The following is a 19,214-nucleotide window of genomic DNA, read 5'->3' as shown; positions in this document are numbered from 1 at the left end:
TGTCCTTTAGACAATTGACACAAAGTCAAGGCCTGTGGAGGAGTATGATGACAGAGGACGAGGGGGTTTTAATAGACACAGAAGGGCAGAAAGGAACAAGGACAAGTAACGGATGTACAAATATGACCTCTAGCAAAAGGCACGGTGTGGTAAGAGGTTAGCTTTAATAGAAAATGTCAGTGAACAAAAATTGATAACATGAGATGAAGGTGCAACAATGAGTCGTGGAAGGAGGAACACGTTATGTGGCAATGCCAGCAGGACTGCGGTGGTGAACGAAACACCGTTGCTCAGTGGAAGCACGCTGGTGGCATCGGCAGCATTCAGAGTGGTGCAATGGGCTCAGACATAATAGCCCTGAAGGTGGTGAAGGCCCATGGAAAACCACAGTGACAACAGAGTCTGGTGGAAACAACGAAGGAGTACCGAGGATACCAATGGTAGGCAGCTTGATGGTGGATTCAGGAGAGGGAGCCTCGAGAACATTGACAGAATGGAAAATGGTACAGTCAATGCACAAGCTGAAGAAGAGAGATGGAAATGCTGCCGAACAATAGCAAGCACTTCGAGCCACAGCTTTCAGATGAACCGACTCCATAAAGCTGGATGTGCAGCACTGATTTCCTCTCAATGGTTGGGTCTCGATGGTCCTGCAGCGACCGTTCCACTATTCCTCTGAATCCCTTCCACTCTCTGAATCTCTCAGAATCCTCCTCCCCAAATCTCTCAATTGCTCGCCACTCGCTCTGAATTTCTCCAACTCTCTTTGGCTCTCAAATTCCAACTGTTGCCGGTGTATTTCCTGAAATTGTCTCTCCGCATAAAATATCCACAATTCTCATTTGAACCAGTTTCTCATAAAAGTTAGCCTCAAAACGTTGCGTTTGGACTGGCCTTTGGGATTGAAAACTCAGATTTATGTTTTTCAGCCCACCCGAGGCTGGCAGTTCGCACGAGTGTCCGGAATGAATTGATATCAAAACTAGAAGGGCACTCGGTGGAGCGCATACCTCCGCCACGTAATGCCTGATCCACAAGAACATATCGGGCCCAATACATTTTTGAAATATCATGCTATATAGTATTATATCGTTTTTGGCTCGATCAATCAATGGTGAAGAATCACTTAAAAAAATTAAATAATTCTCGTATCCAGATCCAGATTCGGATCTTCACCCAAATTGAACCAATTCGTCGTCCTTGCGACACACCCAACGCGTCCACCAAGTTTCATCCGAATCCGTACACAACTTTTTGAGACTAACAGACAAACAAACAGATAAAGAGGAGTGAAAACATAACCTCCTTCACCTTCGGTGTCGGAGGGAATAAAACACCACCTTCCTGATATCTAACACTTACCGTGCAAGGCCAAATAATGTAGTATTTACATTATAAATGGAATTATTGGAATGAAAGCAATACACAACATTGGCAAAAGTAATTTCTTGAAATAGGAAAAGTTTTCTTGAAACAAGAAAACCATGAAAAAAAAATTCTATCCCCAAGAACATTTGCTTACTAATAAAATTATTATTGGCTGTGAACGTCGTGTAATTAACTATATCCATAAAAATCACCATTTCTGTAGAAATACTGCAGTGCATTTCAAATAAGTGTCTCATCGGCCATGAATGGTCTTGCTAAACCAATCAAGGACTTTGTCTGGCCCAGAATGCTCAGTCTGTTCCAGTCTTTAGCGGCCAGCTTGGAGAAACGGTCCACCCTGCAGACGAGGCCATGGCTGATGATGTGGCCCACGAGTTTGAGGGAATGAACTTCGAAATGAAAATCACAGAAGTAGATAGGTGTGTTCGTTTGATCGTCCTTGCAGCGAGAAACCGTGAGGACGTGTGATTTCGTCCACCAAATTTCATTTGTTCCATTGTCATGTTTCGTGAAGTGTAACTGATAACATTTTCACACGAGCATTGAAGTAACACTAACAACTATTGATTTCGTTGTTTCAAATACAATAGTTTTCAACGCATGGATAACTACCCAGGAATTCTTTCCTATCCTTCCTGGGAAAATAATACTGATGTGCAAGATAACCTTCATCCCTTCTGGAGACAGTTGTTTTTGGTACTTGCAAAGAGAAAGGACAAGTGGTGAAACCTCTGGACAGACAACAACGTTGTTAACAAAGAACTGGTGAGTGAACCGACAGAAGAGCCTCCAGGTTTTGACCTCTCCCGGAAACAGTGGTCTGCGTTCACTCAACAGGATCCATACTATCCATGCGAGGACATCACATCACCTCCACAAATGGAATTTCAAAGACAGCCAGGCATGTGACTGTGATCACCCAGATCAGACTGTTCATCACATTGTGAACTACAACGGCACTCGGTAGAGTGCGTGCAGTCCCTCGACCGGGCTGAACAGCTTACGTTTCGTATCCCACTAATAAGCCAGATCTGGATCTGGCTTATTCATGTCAGTATGTCAGGTCAGGTTCGATCTGTGACCTGCTACAGGTACCATGTAAACCTGTACTAACCTGTTCCATGGTCGGGTTGTCGGCGACTAAACCGTCTCCCCCACCAGGTTTTCTGGTGAGGGGGGTGTTTGGATATGGACACCCAGCAGGATTAAAAACAAAACCTATCAAAGGGCGGAGGAGCTCCTTGTGAGCCAACGGCCATCCATATCTAGTGCCCAACTGTGTCTGCGGACGTCCTCCTACAGTTGGGTCACTTCTTATTAGGAGGTTGGTGGCAGGATTTGCACTCCGGCCACCGTAAAACCCTTCATTCCGCAAAACACAAAAACGCAAAAAAATCTGAAAACCTACTCCGTGGGAGTACCTCCTGTGCAGCTTCCCTTCGCAGGGCAGCTCACCGGATGACGGGATTGGGGCAAAGCCTTCTGGACCCCCAATCTTTGATAGGAGGGAAACCACGGGGTAACATCCCTGGGTCAGATTGCGGGAGAGTGTGTCGGAGTGGTGCTGAGGTGTCGTCCACCAGACGGCGGTCTCCTTGGGTTAACCTGAGGCGGTCCCTTCGGGTGGGTGCCTGGAATGTCCTATCCCTAAGAGAGGATGATCACCTGTCTCTGTTATCATCTGAGCTCAAGCGTTTGGACATCAGGATTGCAGCTCTCTCTGAGGTTCGGAGACCGGATTGCGGCGAGATAATGGCGGGTGGGTACACCTACTATTGGTCTGGTCGCTCTGATGGTTACCATACCCAAGGAGTTGCTGTAGCTGTGTCCAATAAGCTGACCCCAATGATAATTGAGGTAACACCGGTCAACGAGCGTATTATGAGATTAAGGATTCGTCACTCCTTAGGTGTCATTTCCCTGGTCTCTGTTTATGCTCCGACTGAGGCAAGTGATCTCACCATGAAGGATTCATTCGACGCCACGCTCGAGTCTGTGGTTGATCAGTGCCCCAGACGAGATACACTTCTAGTCTTGGGGGATTTCAATGCATCGACTGGAACTGATAGGGATGGTTATGAGGTGTGTGTTGGTCCCCATGGGTCAGGAACTATGAACCAGAATAGCACTAAGTTCCTTGACTTTGCAAGAAGTCATGGACTTATGGTGGCTGGTTCATGGTTTCAGCGCCCACAAGCTCATCGCTGGACTTGGTATTCCAACGCTGGCGGTGTGGCAAAGGAAATTGACCATGTCCTCATTGACGGTCGTTGGAGGATGATCCAGAACTGCAGGGTCTACCGAAGTGCTCAGTTCCTCAATACTGACCACAGGCTTGTTGTAGCAACTCTAAAGCTGCACCTTAAATCCTGGAGAATGGTACCATCCCAGCCGAGGCTGGATGTTGCCAAGCTCAGGGATGAGAGAGTAGCTGAGGAGTTTGCGAACAGGCTGAGTGGACACTTGGGGGGTCTGGGTGCTTTGGGGGGTCCTGAAGAGTTGTGGAGCGCCTTCAAGACCACCGTCCTTGATGTTGCCGGTGGATGCCTTGGAGCTCACCGCAGGGCAAAGAAGAATTTTGTCTCTCGAGGGACACTGGATACCATTGACCAGAGTCGCAGGGCCAGGCTGAATGGCAGAGCTGAGCTGTTCAGGGAGCTGAGGCGTAAAACTGTACGTGCACTGAGGGTGGACAAGGAGGCCTATGTGCGAGGAATCTGTGAGGGGGTAGAGCATCACCTGTGGACAGGTGATTCTCGTCCCGCTTACAGGGAATTCGCACATTACGTTCATCCAAGCCCATCCCTCGGAGCACTACAGTTCGAGCAGAGAGTGGTAGGCTCTTGACAGAGGAGTCTGAAGTGAAGGCCCGCTGGGCCGGTTACTTTGAGCGGTTGTACCAGGCTGATCCCCCAACTGTCGAGTTGGACGTCAAGGGTGTTACAATCCCTGTTGCTGACCCTCGAATCAACTGTGGTCCACCTACGCTTGTGGAAACACGGGCTGCGGTGAACCAGTTGAAACGGGGCAAAGCTCCAGGGATCTGTGGCATCCATGCTGAACTTCTCAAGGCTGGTGGAAATGCTGCACTCGTGTCGTTGCATGCAGTTTTGTGCTCTGCCTGGAACACAGGCATCATCCCAACTGACTGGAAGAGGGGCCTTGTTGTCCCTCTCTGGAAAGGGAAGGGTGATCGCCAAGACTGCAACAACTACCGAGGGGTGACGCTGCTCTCAGTGCCGGGCAAGGTCTTTGCTCGGATAATTCTCGATAGGGTTCGCCACCATCTGCTTGAGCACCAGCGTCCAGAGCAGTCAGGCTTTACACCAAAGAGGTCAACGATTGACCGTATCCTTGCACTTCGTGTCCTCACCGAACGCAGACGAGAGTTTCGGCAGGGGCTGCTTGCAGCCTATGTTGATCTCTGTAAAGCGTTCGATTCAGTGAATCGGGATGTCCTCTGGAGGATTCTTGGTCTTCGTGGGGTGCCACCAAAACTGATCGATCTGATGTCTGAACTCTACTCTGGTACTGAGAGTGCTGTGAAGTGTGGTGGTACCATCTCTGACTTATTTCCAGTTGTTACTGGAGTTCGTCAGGGATGTGTACTGGCCCCCACACTTTTCAGCACTTGTATGGACTGGATTCTAGGGAGGATGTCGGAGAGATCAAGTTGCGGTGCGTCATTTGGGAATGTCAAGATCTCGGACCTTGACTTTGCAGATGATGCAGTCATCTTTGCGGAGACTTTAGACATCCTCTTGGGGGCCCTCGAGGTGCTGAATGAGGAGTCGGAGCCGTTGGGATTACGGGTTTCTTGGGTCAAAACTAAGATCCAGGCTTTCGGTGACATCTTGGATGCTGCTGTCCTGTCTGTGTCTGTTTGTGGTGAGGATGTTGAGGTCGTGGAGAGATTCACTTACCTTGGCAGTGATATTCATGTCTCTGCTGGCTGCGAGTCAGAGGTCAATAGACGTCTGGGTCGGGCCTGGGGAGTCATGGATTCACTGGATCATGGGGTGTGGCGCTGCCGGTACCTGTGCGGGAGGACGAAAGTCCGAGTCTTCAGGTCCTTGGTACTTCCAGTCTTGCTCTATGGGTGTGAGACTTGGACTCTGACCAAGGATCTGAGACGGAGACTTAATTCCTTTGGTACCAGGTCTCTTCGGAGAATCCTTGGCTATCGCTGGTCGGATTTTGTGTCCAACGAGCGGTTGCTGAGAGAGACTCGGATGAGATTTGTTACCTGCATAGTCCGTGAGCGTCAGTTGCGGCTGTATGGACATGTGGCTCGTTTTCCTGACTCTGATCCTGCTCACCAGATTCTCTCAGCGAGGGAGTCTCATGAGTGGAGGAGGCCAGTGGGTCGACCACGTGCCTCATGGTTGCAACAGGTTGACCATCATCTCAAGGAGATGGGGATGGGCCTGGCATCTGCCTGGGGGATGGCCAGACGGAGGCCCCTGGAGTACCGGCAGAAAGTGGACGCAGCGACGTGCTGTTCTGGCACATGCTCCCATACCTGACCTGACCTGACCTGGATCTGGATCTGGATCTGAACCAGAATCGAATCGGCTTGTTCTCGTCACCTAACCAATCCACCTATCGAGTTTTGTCAGAACAGGTCCACTACTTTTTGAAATATCATGCCACCTATCGTTTTTGGTCTATTCTCTCAATGCTGTTGAATCACTTGTAGAATTAAAAAAAAAACTCTCGTATCCAAATTTGGATCTTCACCAAAATCGAATCAACTCGCACAGCCGACGTGTCCACCAAATGTCGTTAGAATCCATCCACAACTTTTTGAAATAGCCTGCACACAAATCGACACACAAACAACCGGGGAAGAAAAATCCTCCATCCACCTTCGGTGGTGGAAGTAATGAGTATCACCGATAGAAATTTTATGAATGATTTGGGGCAATCCACCCAATAACAGACAGTGCTGTGACCTAGCTGTCCGACTAAGACTTTTGTTTGTTTGTTTTTGTCTACACCGTCGAGGCTCGTATATGTGAAGTGCAATTTGTCATACAGCAAGATTGTATTAGAATACTTGCATATATAAATTCTGCAACAACAACAACAACAAAAAGAAACAGTTCAAGAACCTGCAGTAAAAAAAACATATTGAAGCTCACAACAAGACCAGGGATTTTGGAAAGAGATTACAATGGTGAAGTTCCATCTATCAGGACCATACTCTGTCCAGAGCATCATTGCTGCCAAAGCAGTCTCCTGCCCTATTGGGCACAATCCTGGACAGGTCATGACTCGATGCAGAATACTCAAAAGGCTCGATCATCCCAGCAAGCTGGTACTCATTTCACCGACCTCGGAAGGATGACAGGCTGAATCAACCCCACCTGGTATTAATTCAATGGACGAAGCAGGATTTGAACTCGGGACTCTAGGATCCAAAGCCCACCAACTGGACCATTCTAACCATTAAGCCAACATCAGGCAAATGGTGAAGTTGCTTCCACAAATCCTAAGTGTGGAGCAGGAATTGAACAAGCTCATCAAGTAAAACCGCACGTTTGACAATTCCATCAGAAATAAAAGGCATCTGATCAGAGCGCTTCATTAGAACGTCACAAAACCGAGTGGTGATCGCCATTATGAGTCACAGAAGAAAATGAATGGACAGTTGAATGGGAGGAGGGTTATCTTTCATGCGTCATAAAAGGGAGTTTCAGTTTTCGTTTTCACAAGCGTATTGGAATCTCAATGGACAGGGAGTTTTACTGCAAATGTCAATCCCATCTCTGGACTGGCAAAACAACGAATGGAAAATATTACAGCAAAAACAACTTTTCACATTACCTTCTGTGGTCAAACCAGCAGCAACGCACAGAGGACAATTAAAAAGGAAGGTTTCTCTGTAAGATAACGAAGCTTTTGGATCGATGGGCAAAGGGCATTAAAAAATAATGGGAATTATGCAGAATTCATTAATGTCATCCATACCATAGACGATGTATTTCTCGGAGGGTGGTGTCATCTTTTCAAATGACCCGAACATTGCTGGTTACATTAACTCTTGCCTCTCTGTTCCTGACATAGAAAACTAGAACGGGCACTCATAGAGCGCATACCTTCGCCGCCACTACTTTTTTGTTCTTGGTATGAGTGTGGGGAACTGGTTTCATATGAATGGTCTTATGACACAAACCACATATCTATAATGTCATGACCCCCCCCCCGACTTTCGGGGGCGACGGACTAAACAACAATCAACTCACGTCGTTTTGGCGAGTCTTCACTCGCAAGCTCGGTGAATACGACGTTTCAACAAGAGAAGGTAATCTCGTTTGATGCTGGTTTCATGCAAATCGAATAAGAATTGACTGAGTTATGCCGAAAACCGCATATTTTTCAAGAGCGTGACCCCCCCCCCGACATTTTACCCCAACCGGTGACATGTGTTATGACGTCATTGTGTCACAAGATTGGGCATTAAATTCTGAACATTTTGGTGCTGGGTTCATGTAAAGCGGACAAGAATTGACCGCGTTATGACAAAAACCGCATATTTTTCAAGGGCGTGACCCCCCCCCGACATTTTACCCCAACCAGTGACATGTTTTATGACGTCATTGTGTCACAAGATTGGGCATTAAATTCTGAACATTTTGGTGCTGGGTTCATGTAAAGCGGACAAGAATTGACCGCGTTATGACAAAAACCGCATATTTTTCAAGGTCGTGACCCCCCTGACCTTTGACCCCTAACCGGTAACAAGAGTATGGGCGTCATTGTGTCATATTGCATATCACAAGATGAGGCGTTGAATTCTGAACATTTTGGCGTTAGTTGCATGCAAATTGAATAAAAATTGACCGTGTTATCGTAAAAAGACGATTTTGACCTTTTCGTGACCTTGACCTTGACCTTTGACCCGAACGATCCCAAAATCTAATCGAATGCTTCCTGGCTAATAACCAATCATCCCACCAAATTTCATGCAATTCGGTTTAATACTTTTTGAGTTATACGAATCACAAGATTACAAATAAATAAATAAATAAATAAATAAATAAATACACGCCGACCAAAACATAACCTTTCGCAGAATGCGAAGGTAAAAATGTCTTCAACTTATCTTGGTCTCCCTTACGTATTTAGCTCGTCCATTCTTCCTTTTAATCCCGATTCATTTTCACCATTTATCTAAGTCTCACCAAGACGTTTCTGCAGAGGGACAGACAATTCAAGGGACACCAACTCCGACAAATGAGTTCTCCGATGGGATGGTGGGGCATCTGTTATATCCTGCACACAAGAAATTCTCAAAAAAACAAAAAAAGGCAAGAAAACAACTGAAATGTGACAATCAAGAAAGTAGGAGGAATACTTAAGTAAAACATTAAAGTGATTGCTTCTGTTCCGATTAAATATAAGATAATTCCTGGAATTAGAGCGTGAATCTGAAAGTGCATTTTATGATCTCCATATGATTTTGTATGTATTATTCGGTGTAAGGGGAGGGGTGGTCCGTAGATTGACTGTGGGAAGTGTAAATCATGGTCTGTGTGTTTCGAGTCGGTTATTGCCATTTATTCGAGACCTGTCAGATCAAGTCATCTTGTTGCATGTGATGCTGAGGAGGCAGCGTATGCAATTTATAGATGGTATAGTCAGGGTAATTTTGTATGCGTAAACACCTTTTGTTTATGGGCGGGGCCAGATGAGGCCTTCCGGTCACAAAAAGGCACACGGAAAATAGTCACATGCTCCAAAAAATGCCGATCACGATCTGTCTGGTCAGTGTGTGCAAGCTATGGTGGCATAGCGTGCTGTGGGCCCCAGAAGAGGCAATAGACTTATTTTTATTGGAGCTGTCCCATAGGTGGGATGGCCCAGAGGAGGGTTCCTGCCAGAAGGATGAGTGAGGGAGAGAAAGCTCGGAGAAGAGGAGCCGATAGAAAGGACATAGAAGAAGTCCCAGGGTACACACAGAAGGAGCTGGGCAGAGAGAAAGGACACAGAGGGTACGAGGACACCTCACCTGCCCCATTGCTCTTCGTCGTGTGAATCAATATTGTCGGCACCTTGGAGGGGTATCGTTATTATTCATCAGAAATGAATTGGCACTGGTACTATCCTAAGTATTGGGTGAAACGTAACTTCCTGTATACAAGGGAAAAAGATGATCACACTTCCCGATCTAGGACAAATTTTGCCTCACTATCAAAGGGGGAAGAAAAAGTAACCATTAAGGGACAAATTACTGGGACAAGGATAGATATAAGGATACGAATGAATAACCTCGTGGAACCCCAGGCATCATTAAAGGTACATATCCATGACGTGGTACAACACGTAAGGAAGGTAGCTGCAGAGTAGCATGACTATTTTAAGGAAGGAGGGTTCGGATCTTGGTTCATGGGAGTGTATGGCGGATGGGGAACATGGATACTCCACATATTGATCGTTGGGCTTATGACATTCAGTGCTTTTGTTGTCATCATAGCGTGCATAAAATAATGATCAGTGTGCGTGCGTGTGTGCAAGAGAGAGAGAGAGAGAGAGAGAGAGAGAGAGAGAGAGAGAGAGAGAGAGAGAGAGAGAGAGAGAGAGAGAGAGAGAGAGAGAGAGAGAGAGAGAGAGAGAGAGAGAGAGAGAGAGAGAGAGAGAGAGAGAGAGAGAGAGAGAGAGAGAGAGAGAGAGAGAGAGAGAGAGAGAGAGAGAGAGAGAGAGAGAGAGAGAGAGAGAGAGAGAGAGAGAGAGAGAGAGAGAGAGAGAGAGAGAGAGAGAGAGAGAGAGAGAGAGAGAGAGAGAGAGAGAGAGAGAGAGAGAGAGAGAGAGAGAGAGAGAGAGAGAGAGAGAGAGAGAGAGAGAGAGAGAGAGAGAGAGAGAGAGAGAGAGAGAGAGAGAGAGAGAGAGAGAGAGAGAGAGAGAGAGAGAGAGAGAGAGAGAGAGAGAGAGAGAGAGAGAGAGAGAGAGAGAGAGAGAGAGAGAGAGAGAGAGAGAGAGAACATTTACCACGGTAACAACGATGGTGGCACATGAAGTCTTTCTGGACCAACTATCTCTGAAGATCCTGAAGATCCAGAAAACCCAGAAAATAAAGAACCTAGTATAAAATTGAGTCGAGACACCATGATGGTGGTATCTTTTGGAAAATATGAAAGTACAGACACTCGTGCCTTTGGGATTGACAAAACCCTTTTGAAAGAATTCAACAATTATTGCTAAAGAACCAAAAACAGATGGATGATTATAATGAAGAAATGTGGAATAATAAAGATATTGTTGTGGTTACCAGATTCGCAAACCACCATTCAGGTCCCTTAGGTGAGGTATCTCGGTAAGTGCATGTGTAGTTAGGCCCAAACCCGTTGTCTAGTGGGAATACATGTCATTTATACGTGCTGCGACTCTTTAGGATAGCCGTTTTTCTTTTACTATCTTTATTTTGGACCAATCGCCACCATCACAACCACAACATCAACCACCGACCACAACCACCGCTTCACCACAACCGCCACGACCTTTACCGTCACAACTCGCCACCATCGCATCGCCGTCGTCTCGCGCCACTCATGGGCACCGATGCTGGACTCGTGTAGGGCGCACGTTGAACAGCGTGTACAAAATCGCGGATTTTCTGCTTCAAAAACGGATCAAAAACGACACACGCCCACTTTTTGCCGTCCAATCGGTGAGCGAGGGGCGAATTGGCCCCGCCCCCAGGGCGATCGATATATGCAAATTTGTGGATCAAAAAGCCTTCACGCCCACTTTTTGTCGGGCCAATGGGGAGCGAGTTGAAAGGTCAAAGGGAGGGGGTCAAAGGCGAAGTTACGGGGGGATAAAAGGACGGTGTTCGTCAGTAAAAAAGAGTAGTAAGAAGTCGGAACGAGGAAGAAGGGAGTCGTAAAGGTCGGAACGAGGCGAAGGAGAGTCGGAACGGAGGGGACGAGCTGTGGAGAGGCGGCGAGTCGGACGAAGGGTGCTCGCGTCGTGCAAGGAGCTGCGCGCCCGAGGGAGGCCGGCAGCGCGACCTGGCCGAGGTGGAGACGCTCGTCGCAGATAATAAAGATCCTCTATACCCCGAGCATCAGCAACCCCCTCCTGTTTCCCCCCGCGCTGAGATAGTGCGACCAAGGGGGCCCCGTTCCCACCCCCTGCCAGGCACTGTCCACGAGGCCCGCGGGTTGCGGGGCCATCGCCGCTCCGCGTCTCATCACCAGACGGGTAGGCCCGACCTGGTCTCGGCCCCAGGCCTACCTCATTCTTGAGGGTATTTCTTTTCCTTGGTTTTGGGTATGTGTTGTCGGCGCCGTCTGTGAAGTAGAATTGTATAAGTGTTGCCGTGTGCTCGGTAGTCGGAATTAGCTCTGCACTGTGTTTTCACTTTTATGTTTGCTTTTTGTGTAAATGGAATTGTGTTTTCTTTTTTGTGTGCATTTGGTGGAATTGTATTTGTGTGCTTCCCGTGTGCCGAGAATAAATGTGCTTTATTGTTGAACTGTTCTCCCGCTTCGCTTCGTCTTTTTCTCCCATTGAATCCTCATCTTGCTTCACGTAAAGGGTTGGTAGTGGGCTGAATACGCCCGATAATTAATCGAACCGTCGAGGTCGACGATAACACCGCTCGGTTATTCTGATAGTACGGAACGGGTCGCTTAAGTGGCCCGTGTCCGAAGTCGACCTGCGGCGAGGTGCGATCGCCCGGTCTACCCTCCGCGTGGGTACTTAGGTAGTTCGAATTTGGCGAGCAACCCTATCCCACGCGGGGGCTGATTGGCTCGATCGCGGTGTGACCGAAAGGTCCACCCGTGACTGGTTCCCGGCGTTAGTCCGAGAGGGTCACGACTGGATTGTCCGTCCGGTGGGCGACGTGCCGCGATTCGAGTTACGTGGCCGTCGCACGCCGGCGGGCGCGAAGACCGCAACAATATCTTTAAAACTTTAGGGGAAAAAGAATTTGAACGGCTTGCCCAAATTACAACTGATTAGTATAATTGAAAAAGGCAATTGCCTATTGGATGCATATGATTGGTGTGCTCAGGGTTCTTTTCTTCCAAAATCGCCTGGGCGCCCCAACTCTGTGGGAATGGGGAGGTGGTGGCCCCCGGGGTTGGATCCACCAGCCAGGGTGTTAACCCACCACAGAGCGCAAGTCGTGGTGACGCAGCGGAAATGAGCCTGCCGCTAGCCAAATGACAAATTTAGATTTTCAGTAGCTTTGTTCTTACAGAACAAACCTGAGGTTCTGTATGAACAAAGGGGGAACTGTGAAAACAGAATTATTAAAATCAAATTTACTAGCATATACCCGTGCTCCGCACCGATAAGAATGTGTGGCAAAAGGTGGATGAGGCATAATAGTTGATGTTATGGGAAGCTGGGGAGGGTGTCATTAGGGATGTGATGCACTATGGTTACCTGTCCTTAGTTTTCTAAAGGACCTCCCTGTAGATGACATTTTGGGTGAGTGTCTTGTTGCTGAATAGTCCTTGTGAGGAATTATTGTCCACTTTGATAGATATATAGGAGTAACCTCTTGCACGTGAAAATGCAACATGTAGTTGGCCATGGGAGAACACGGGGGGCTGGGAGGTATATTCCGAGTTTGTCAAATGTTTGGCCCTGGGATTTGTTTATGGTCATCGAGTATGCGAGTCTGACTGGAAATTGTATCCTCTGCAGTGTGAATGGAAGGTTGGTGTCTGATGGGGCAAGTTTAACTCGCGGGATGAGGACTGTTTGTGTGACGTGGCTTCCTGTGAAGATTTCGGCATCTAGTACGTGCTCATGGAGGTGTCTAATGTATAGTCTTGTGCCATTGCACAGTCCTTTGGTAATGTCTAGGTTGTGTAATAGCATGATTATTGCACCTGGTTTTAAAACGAGGCGAGGCGGTGGCATGCCGGTTGGGGTGATGGAGTGAAGGAATTCCATGGGGTAGTTGTTGGCTTAATTTTCATCATGTGAGATGGCCTTGTCTGCACTGGTGTAGGTTTTTGGCAGACCTGGGAGTTTCTTTTTTTATGACTTTGTCATTCAGCATCAATGTTGTCTCATTGAGTGGTGTCAGAATCACAGTGTTGGACAGTACCTGAGGATCAGTTACGTTTGTGAACACAGCATCCACTATGTTGTCTTGTTCGGTGACGATGTTGCACTGGGGTGGGATTTCGATGGATGATGGTGGTGCATTGGTCAGCTGACTGTGGAGTTTGCCGTTGCCTAATTGTAGGAGCCATTGTGCGTAGTGTTGTTGATTTTCATGAATCCTCATATTTTTTGTCAGCTTCACAATCTTGAAATGTGGCCATAGTGCGGAACGTTTGAAGCAGTTTTCAATAATGACAGTTTGTGATTGTTTTGGGACAAAAGGTAACACTTGGCGAAAGTCTCCTCCCATGAGGAATACTTTTCCTCCGAATGGGGCATTTATGCCAGTGATGTCTTGGAACATTCTGTCGATTGCTTGGAGAGCATTTGCTGGGACCATGGAGGCTTCATCAACAATGAAGAGAGAGGGACTGATCGGAGGTAATGGCCATGCTTTGATACTGGAGAAATGTTGCAGGTGCTGGTGTCGAGGACTGGCACAGGAAGTTTGAAAAGATTGTGGACAGTTCTTCCTCCAGAGAGAAGTGTGGTGGCAATTCCTGTCCATACAGATGATGCAACTTGGATGGATTTACTCCGGCAACAGGTGATGAGTGTGTTATACAATGTTGTTTTGCCACTCCCGCCTGGACCATCTAAGAAGTAACATCGACTGGATGGTGTATGGTGTCGAGAAAGTGAATCCAGATCTTGTAGCACTTGGTCAACTAAGGTGCGTTGGTCTTCGTTGAGGCGCATGAACTGGGTTTGGGCTTTTTCAGTTTCTGCTGCAATATCGATGTCTTCTGAGGGGAGATGTTCAATATCGAGTGGGTTAACATCTGGTAGTCCTAATGCTGATAAACTTGTACCATTTTGTTGCAGAGACCTGTTGATGTCTTGAAGGGCTAATTGTGTCGCTATGTGGGTGGAATATTGGTGAAAGGTGTAAGCTTCAATCATGGCATTCTGGTGTTTTCCCCAAAGTTGCTGGGGGTTGGTTGGGTCACAAGAAATACAAATGGTGGTGAAAAGGGATCGTAGCTGTTTCGGCATTTAGAGGAGAGTTGCTTCAGAGAGAGCTTTATCCCATTTGGTGTCGTCAATCAGGAGGTGTCTACGTAATCATGCTTCTTTGAATGTGTCAGAGACTTGGCCGTCAACTGTTCGCACGTCTTCAAATGAGGTTGGGCCAGGCACGTGGAGCAGGAGGAGACGGAGACAGTATCGTTCCATGTCTTTGGGGCTGACGGAATACATGCGGCCTAAAATGGTTTCAGCGCCTCGTTATCTTGGTCGCCATTCTTGTGTGGATTTGTTGAAGACGTAGTGGTTTGGCAATTGATGATAGCAGAGGTCAGTGGGTTGCTGTATGTTGAGTTTGAAGAATGCTGTTAGCATTGTGTCCTTGTTGGTGGAGGCTTCTGCTGCAGCAATGTGGTTTCCTGGGGTGAAGTGAACTGGTTGCTGGCTGGGAAGATGAAGGGCGAGCCTGATGATGGGATGAGATTGGTGGTGCATTTTGTATTCAGCCATTCTCCAATAAGCCTCTGGTGCGCTGATGTATCTGGCATCAATAAAGGTGGCAACTTTGTTGTGATGGAGCTGATTAGTTTCTGTAACCTGGATGTTGGCGCAGTCGTGGCCTTTGTAAACATACTTAAATAAGTATTTTACACTCTTGATTGTAGTGCAGGCCTCGAGGTTGGTAAGGGCTTGGTATTTCCGGGATAAGTAAGTGTTGTATGGTACAATCCATCGGTTGTCTACTTGGTGTCCCGGCCGATGGTGATTGTGCAACCGTTATCTGACCTCTTATACAGTGGGTAGCCATCAATTGCCAGTGCAGTTGTTTTCCGGAACTCCTTAGGATAGTCCTTTGTGCATTTGTCGTCTCGCATACATGGTGCGTGTGTATTGAGGAGTCCACATGGACCGTGAACCATGGTTGTCTTGATGACTTGGAACAACTCGGGATGTTGTGCTGGATCAGGTATTTCTGCTGATATAATGCTGTCGATGTCAGCTGGCTCTCTTAATTTGCTATTGTCTGCCAAAATGATGAGTAGATGACAATGTGGGAGACCACGTTTTTGGAACTCTATCATATAGATATGTGCGACCGGTTTGCCGAGTACATGTTTTTTTCTGATGTCCATCATGAGTTCATGTAGGTGCTGTTGAAACACTCTGGCAACAATGTCTGGTCGATCTTGCGCTTGTTAGCCAGGGAGGAGGGCTTTTTCAACATCTTGGCATTTGGGATTGCATGTAAAAATGAGGAATAAGTCTGGTTTTCCGAATTTAGCAACAATGGCCATGGCATCCTGGTAGTTTTGTTGCATAGCGCGGTGAACCCTGAAAGGAAGACGGGAGTACAAAAATTTTGCCGGGTTGGAGATTTTGCGTTTCAGTCTGAGAGTTTATGTGGTCCATGAGTCCTTGATAAAGTTCAACACGTAGGTCATTCTGTTTTGTTCGGATATACTGCAATCTGCCGGCTTCGACACGAATATATGCGTCAACAACATACTGTTGGAAAAGCTTTCCACCGTAGAAAATTGGGGAGAACGATTCTCGAACTGACAGGCGATGGGCATAGTACTGCAGGCAAGTAATGTTGAGTCATTTTTCTGACCTGTGCTGTTCATCATGTTGCATGTTGTGCTGCCAACCTAATTCTCCAAATGGGTAGAAGATGGGGTAAACCATGGGGTCAATGTTCGACGACAAGTAACAAATATGCTGGGGTGGTTGACCTTTGGGATGCACAACAATATCTCTGTTATGTGGAGGTGCGCCATCTGGTGGTGAAAAGACAACTGCTATTTCATCTTGCCTTGGATCATTATATCGCCGCTGGTCACCACCTCTCAAGATGTGCATTGTTACAACAGGTTGTGGTGTTCCATTCTGATCAGCTATGCGGCGTTGTTCAGCTTCGACTTGTTGCATTTGTTTGTAGGCTGCTGCATACGGGTTGGTTCGTTGTAGGACATTTTGAAGGAGTGACATGACATCTGGAAGACATTGTTAATTGGCAGGTTGTTGCATCCTGGCCTGTAGAGCTTGGCTTGCTTCTAAAATGTACAGTTGGCTATAGCATGGTGTGGTGCCTTGAGGAGGGCGAAGTGAGCCAGACCTGTGGTATACTTGGCCATGAAGTCTGAATGCATATGGGCCACGGCCTGGTGGGGACACAATGTTGGCACCAAATGATGCGAATGCCATGGTACTATTATAGCTGTGGATGTTGGCTCTAATGTTCTGAGCTTGTGGTGTATCTGTTGTGAAAAGGTCTTTGAGTTCAGTTGGGTATGGTGCCAATGGTGGCAATTTAACTTTGCCTTTGTGGCAACAATTGTGGTTTTCTTTTGAAACAGAAGTGCATTACAGAATGAACATTTCGTTGTCAATGTTCCAATGGAGAACGGATCGACCTGCAGTGGGAATCGTCGGGCAAGGAACTGCACCATGTGTGCTGCAGCTTGTCCTGTGCTGGAATTTGGTTGATCATTTTGCTGGGGGACTTGTCCTGATGTATCATTATCAGCATTCTGCGACAGACGATAGCGGGTCATGTATGTTGCACGGGCTGCCAATCTGCTTTCCCGCTCTTCCTCCGTTTCTTGGTGTTGCTGATCATGTATCCTTTGTAGATTGGCTCTTTGTTGTGAACGGGTCCTTGCCTCTGTGATGGTCCTTCGACGTCTAGGCATGGCACATCAATGCTGTAGGGGGAGGAACGGACAGTGTCAAGAGATGGGTGGCTATTGTGTTGGTGGACCATTTCCTACCAGCAGAATTCATAATCAGGTAATTTGATTTGTGATGGGGAAAGAAGTCTGCTGGTAAGAATATGTGACCCACCACAGCAAATTCAGTCGTGTGGCGCACATCATCAATTTGTATAAAAAGAAAGGGGTGGAAATTGTAGTTACCGATTGGCTTGGCAATGAGGAGGTATATTATTCTGAGATGGTATATGTTATATGTACAATTATATGTACATTACAATTATATGTACATTATATGTACATTACATTTCGTAAAAAATGGGGTATAAATTGTAGTCGCCAAGGTATTAAACTCTCCAATTAACTGTCTTTGGTAGAAATGTTTGTTATTATAGGGAAAACAGGTGTTTCTTTGAGTTTCAGTTTGTGGTGTCTGGGATAAGGGGTAAAATTTCCCAAATGAGTGGTTTTGTCACTGTGTTCAGGCTGGCAGTATCATGTACGATGTAGTGTTTATTTCAGTGCTTCGTCATGCTTTAGAGATCCTTGGAATAGAATAAGCAGGTGAAAGTGAACTCTTGCTCTGTGTATAGTTTGGCTGGAGTGGATGGAACCTTACATTGAACTTAGGTGTGAATAAATGAAGTGCAGAAGAGGGTACTGTTTATGTTATGGAGCTGAAAAATAAGGGAAATTATTAAATGTCAATGCATACTGTTATATGGCATGGGTTTGGCAATATTGGTCAATAATGCCTATATGAGTAGTTCTCGTCAATGAACCGAAAATGCTGGTCCACTCCAGTCGAGTCGAGTTGTACTGTACTGTATTTTTCAAAGCAAGGAAAGTAGGCCTATTTTGAAGATGAAGATGCGTGGCTCGATCCATGCAAAATGCACACGGCACCATAATGCTTCGATCCTCATGGTTGTTTGGTGTTGACATGACATAATACATATGATGTAGGCCTAGCCCTAGACTGAACAGGAGCAGTGGAGGGTGACCGAGAACCAGAATGCAAATTTCAATGAACGGCACTTTTTGGCGCACATCTGACGATCGAACACCGATTGGACGCTTTAATTTGAAGATCACACACGCAAGACACAACACAGGTAATGATGGCGGTTGATTTTGACAATTAATGTAATGAACGACAGTTGTTTGGGTGCATCCGACACATCGAACACCTCTTTAATTTGAACAGTTAACACGCACACATTCAAGGTACAGAATCTATTGTGGGACACCGCGCTTTCGAGAAACAAAGAAAAGAAGAGAATCCGGGCAATGAAGGGATGACCTCGTACCCGTTCCCTGGTTCCCCCTACCTTCAGATTATAGCCTTTGATGTTATCTGGACGTAGGTCTATTGCAACTTATTTTCGGGTGTTTTTAACATGTACGTTGGATTTCAGACACAAATTGACAATCTAAGAGGGCGTGTTCAGTCCGGGAAAGAACCAATCGGGGTACATCATGTTGGCAGAGCTCTGGCGCTCATCGTTCCCCTCCTTCCACGCTGATTTTTAAAACATGACAACCATTGCTGATGTTCTGAGCTATACCATTTATTATCAGTTGTGTTTATGTTCAGTGTTTGATGCAATGAGTACTCCCTTACTCTAGTTCATATTTTTTGGATAGACGGCAGCACTTACCGGACAGCAGTTCAGCGATGGCGACCAAACAGGAATAAATGCGGCCATCGATGGGTTGACATTGTCATCCAATTCCAGCTTAGAAATTTAGCACATCGTCTTCGTCACATTAAGAAATCCCAGTATATGGAAAATGAGCACATTCCTTTCAGTGGTGACGGTCTGTCGACGACAGACGTAGTGACGTCAGCGAATGACCGATGATGTCATGACGGAATTACGCCTCTCAGTGGTGACGTCATACGTCGCCATGCAAACGAACGTAAAAATTAGAAAATCGCCCAAAATTCCCAAACCTGTCCTTCTGGCACGATCTCACATAGCCCATGCTGTTCAGGAGACCACAGACCACCTG

At 46.7% G+C, this 19,214-nt stretch overlaps 1 protein-coding gene across 3 annotated transcripts in view; it reads right to left on the bottom strand.

Annotated features, from left to right (window-relative positions):
* The window catches only part of LOC147025228 (uncharacterized), a 90,588-nt gene that overhangs the window by 29,150 nt on the left and 42,224 nt on the right, over positions 1–19,214 (bottom strand). For all 3 annotated transcript variants that reach the window (XM_085885985.1, XM_085885984.1, XM_085885987.1), the window contains exon 9: positions 8,577–8,667. In XM_085885985.1, coding sequence (XP_085742111.1) covers positions 8,577–8,667 — 91 coding nt within the window. The remainder of the gene's footprint in view (positions 1–8,576; positions 8,668–19,214) is intronic.

This window comes from Eptatretus burgeri, chromosome 6, assembly GCF_056783735.1.
Source record: "Eptatretus burgeri isolate ZD-2024b chromosome 6, Ebu_testis_v1, whole genome shotgun sequence".
In the NCBI taxonomy this organism is placed as follows: domain Eukaryota; kingdom Metazoa; phylum Chordata; class Myxini; order Myxiniformes; family Myxinidae; genus Eptatretus; species Eptatretus burgeri.
Note: the sequence above shows the minus strand (reverse complement) of the source record. Positions and strands in the feature narration are given on the sequence as shown.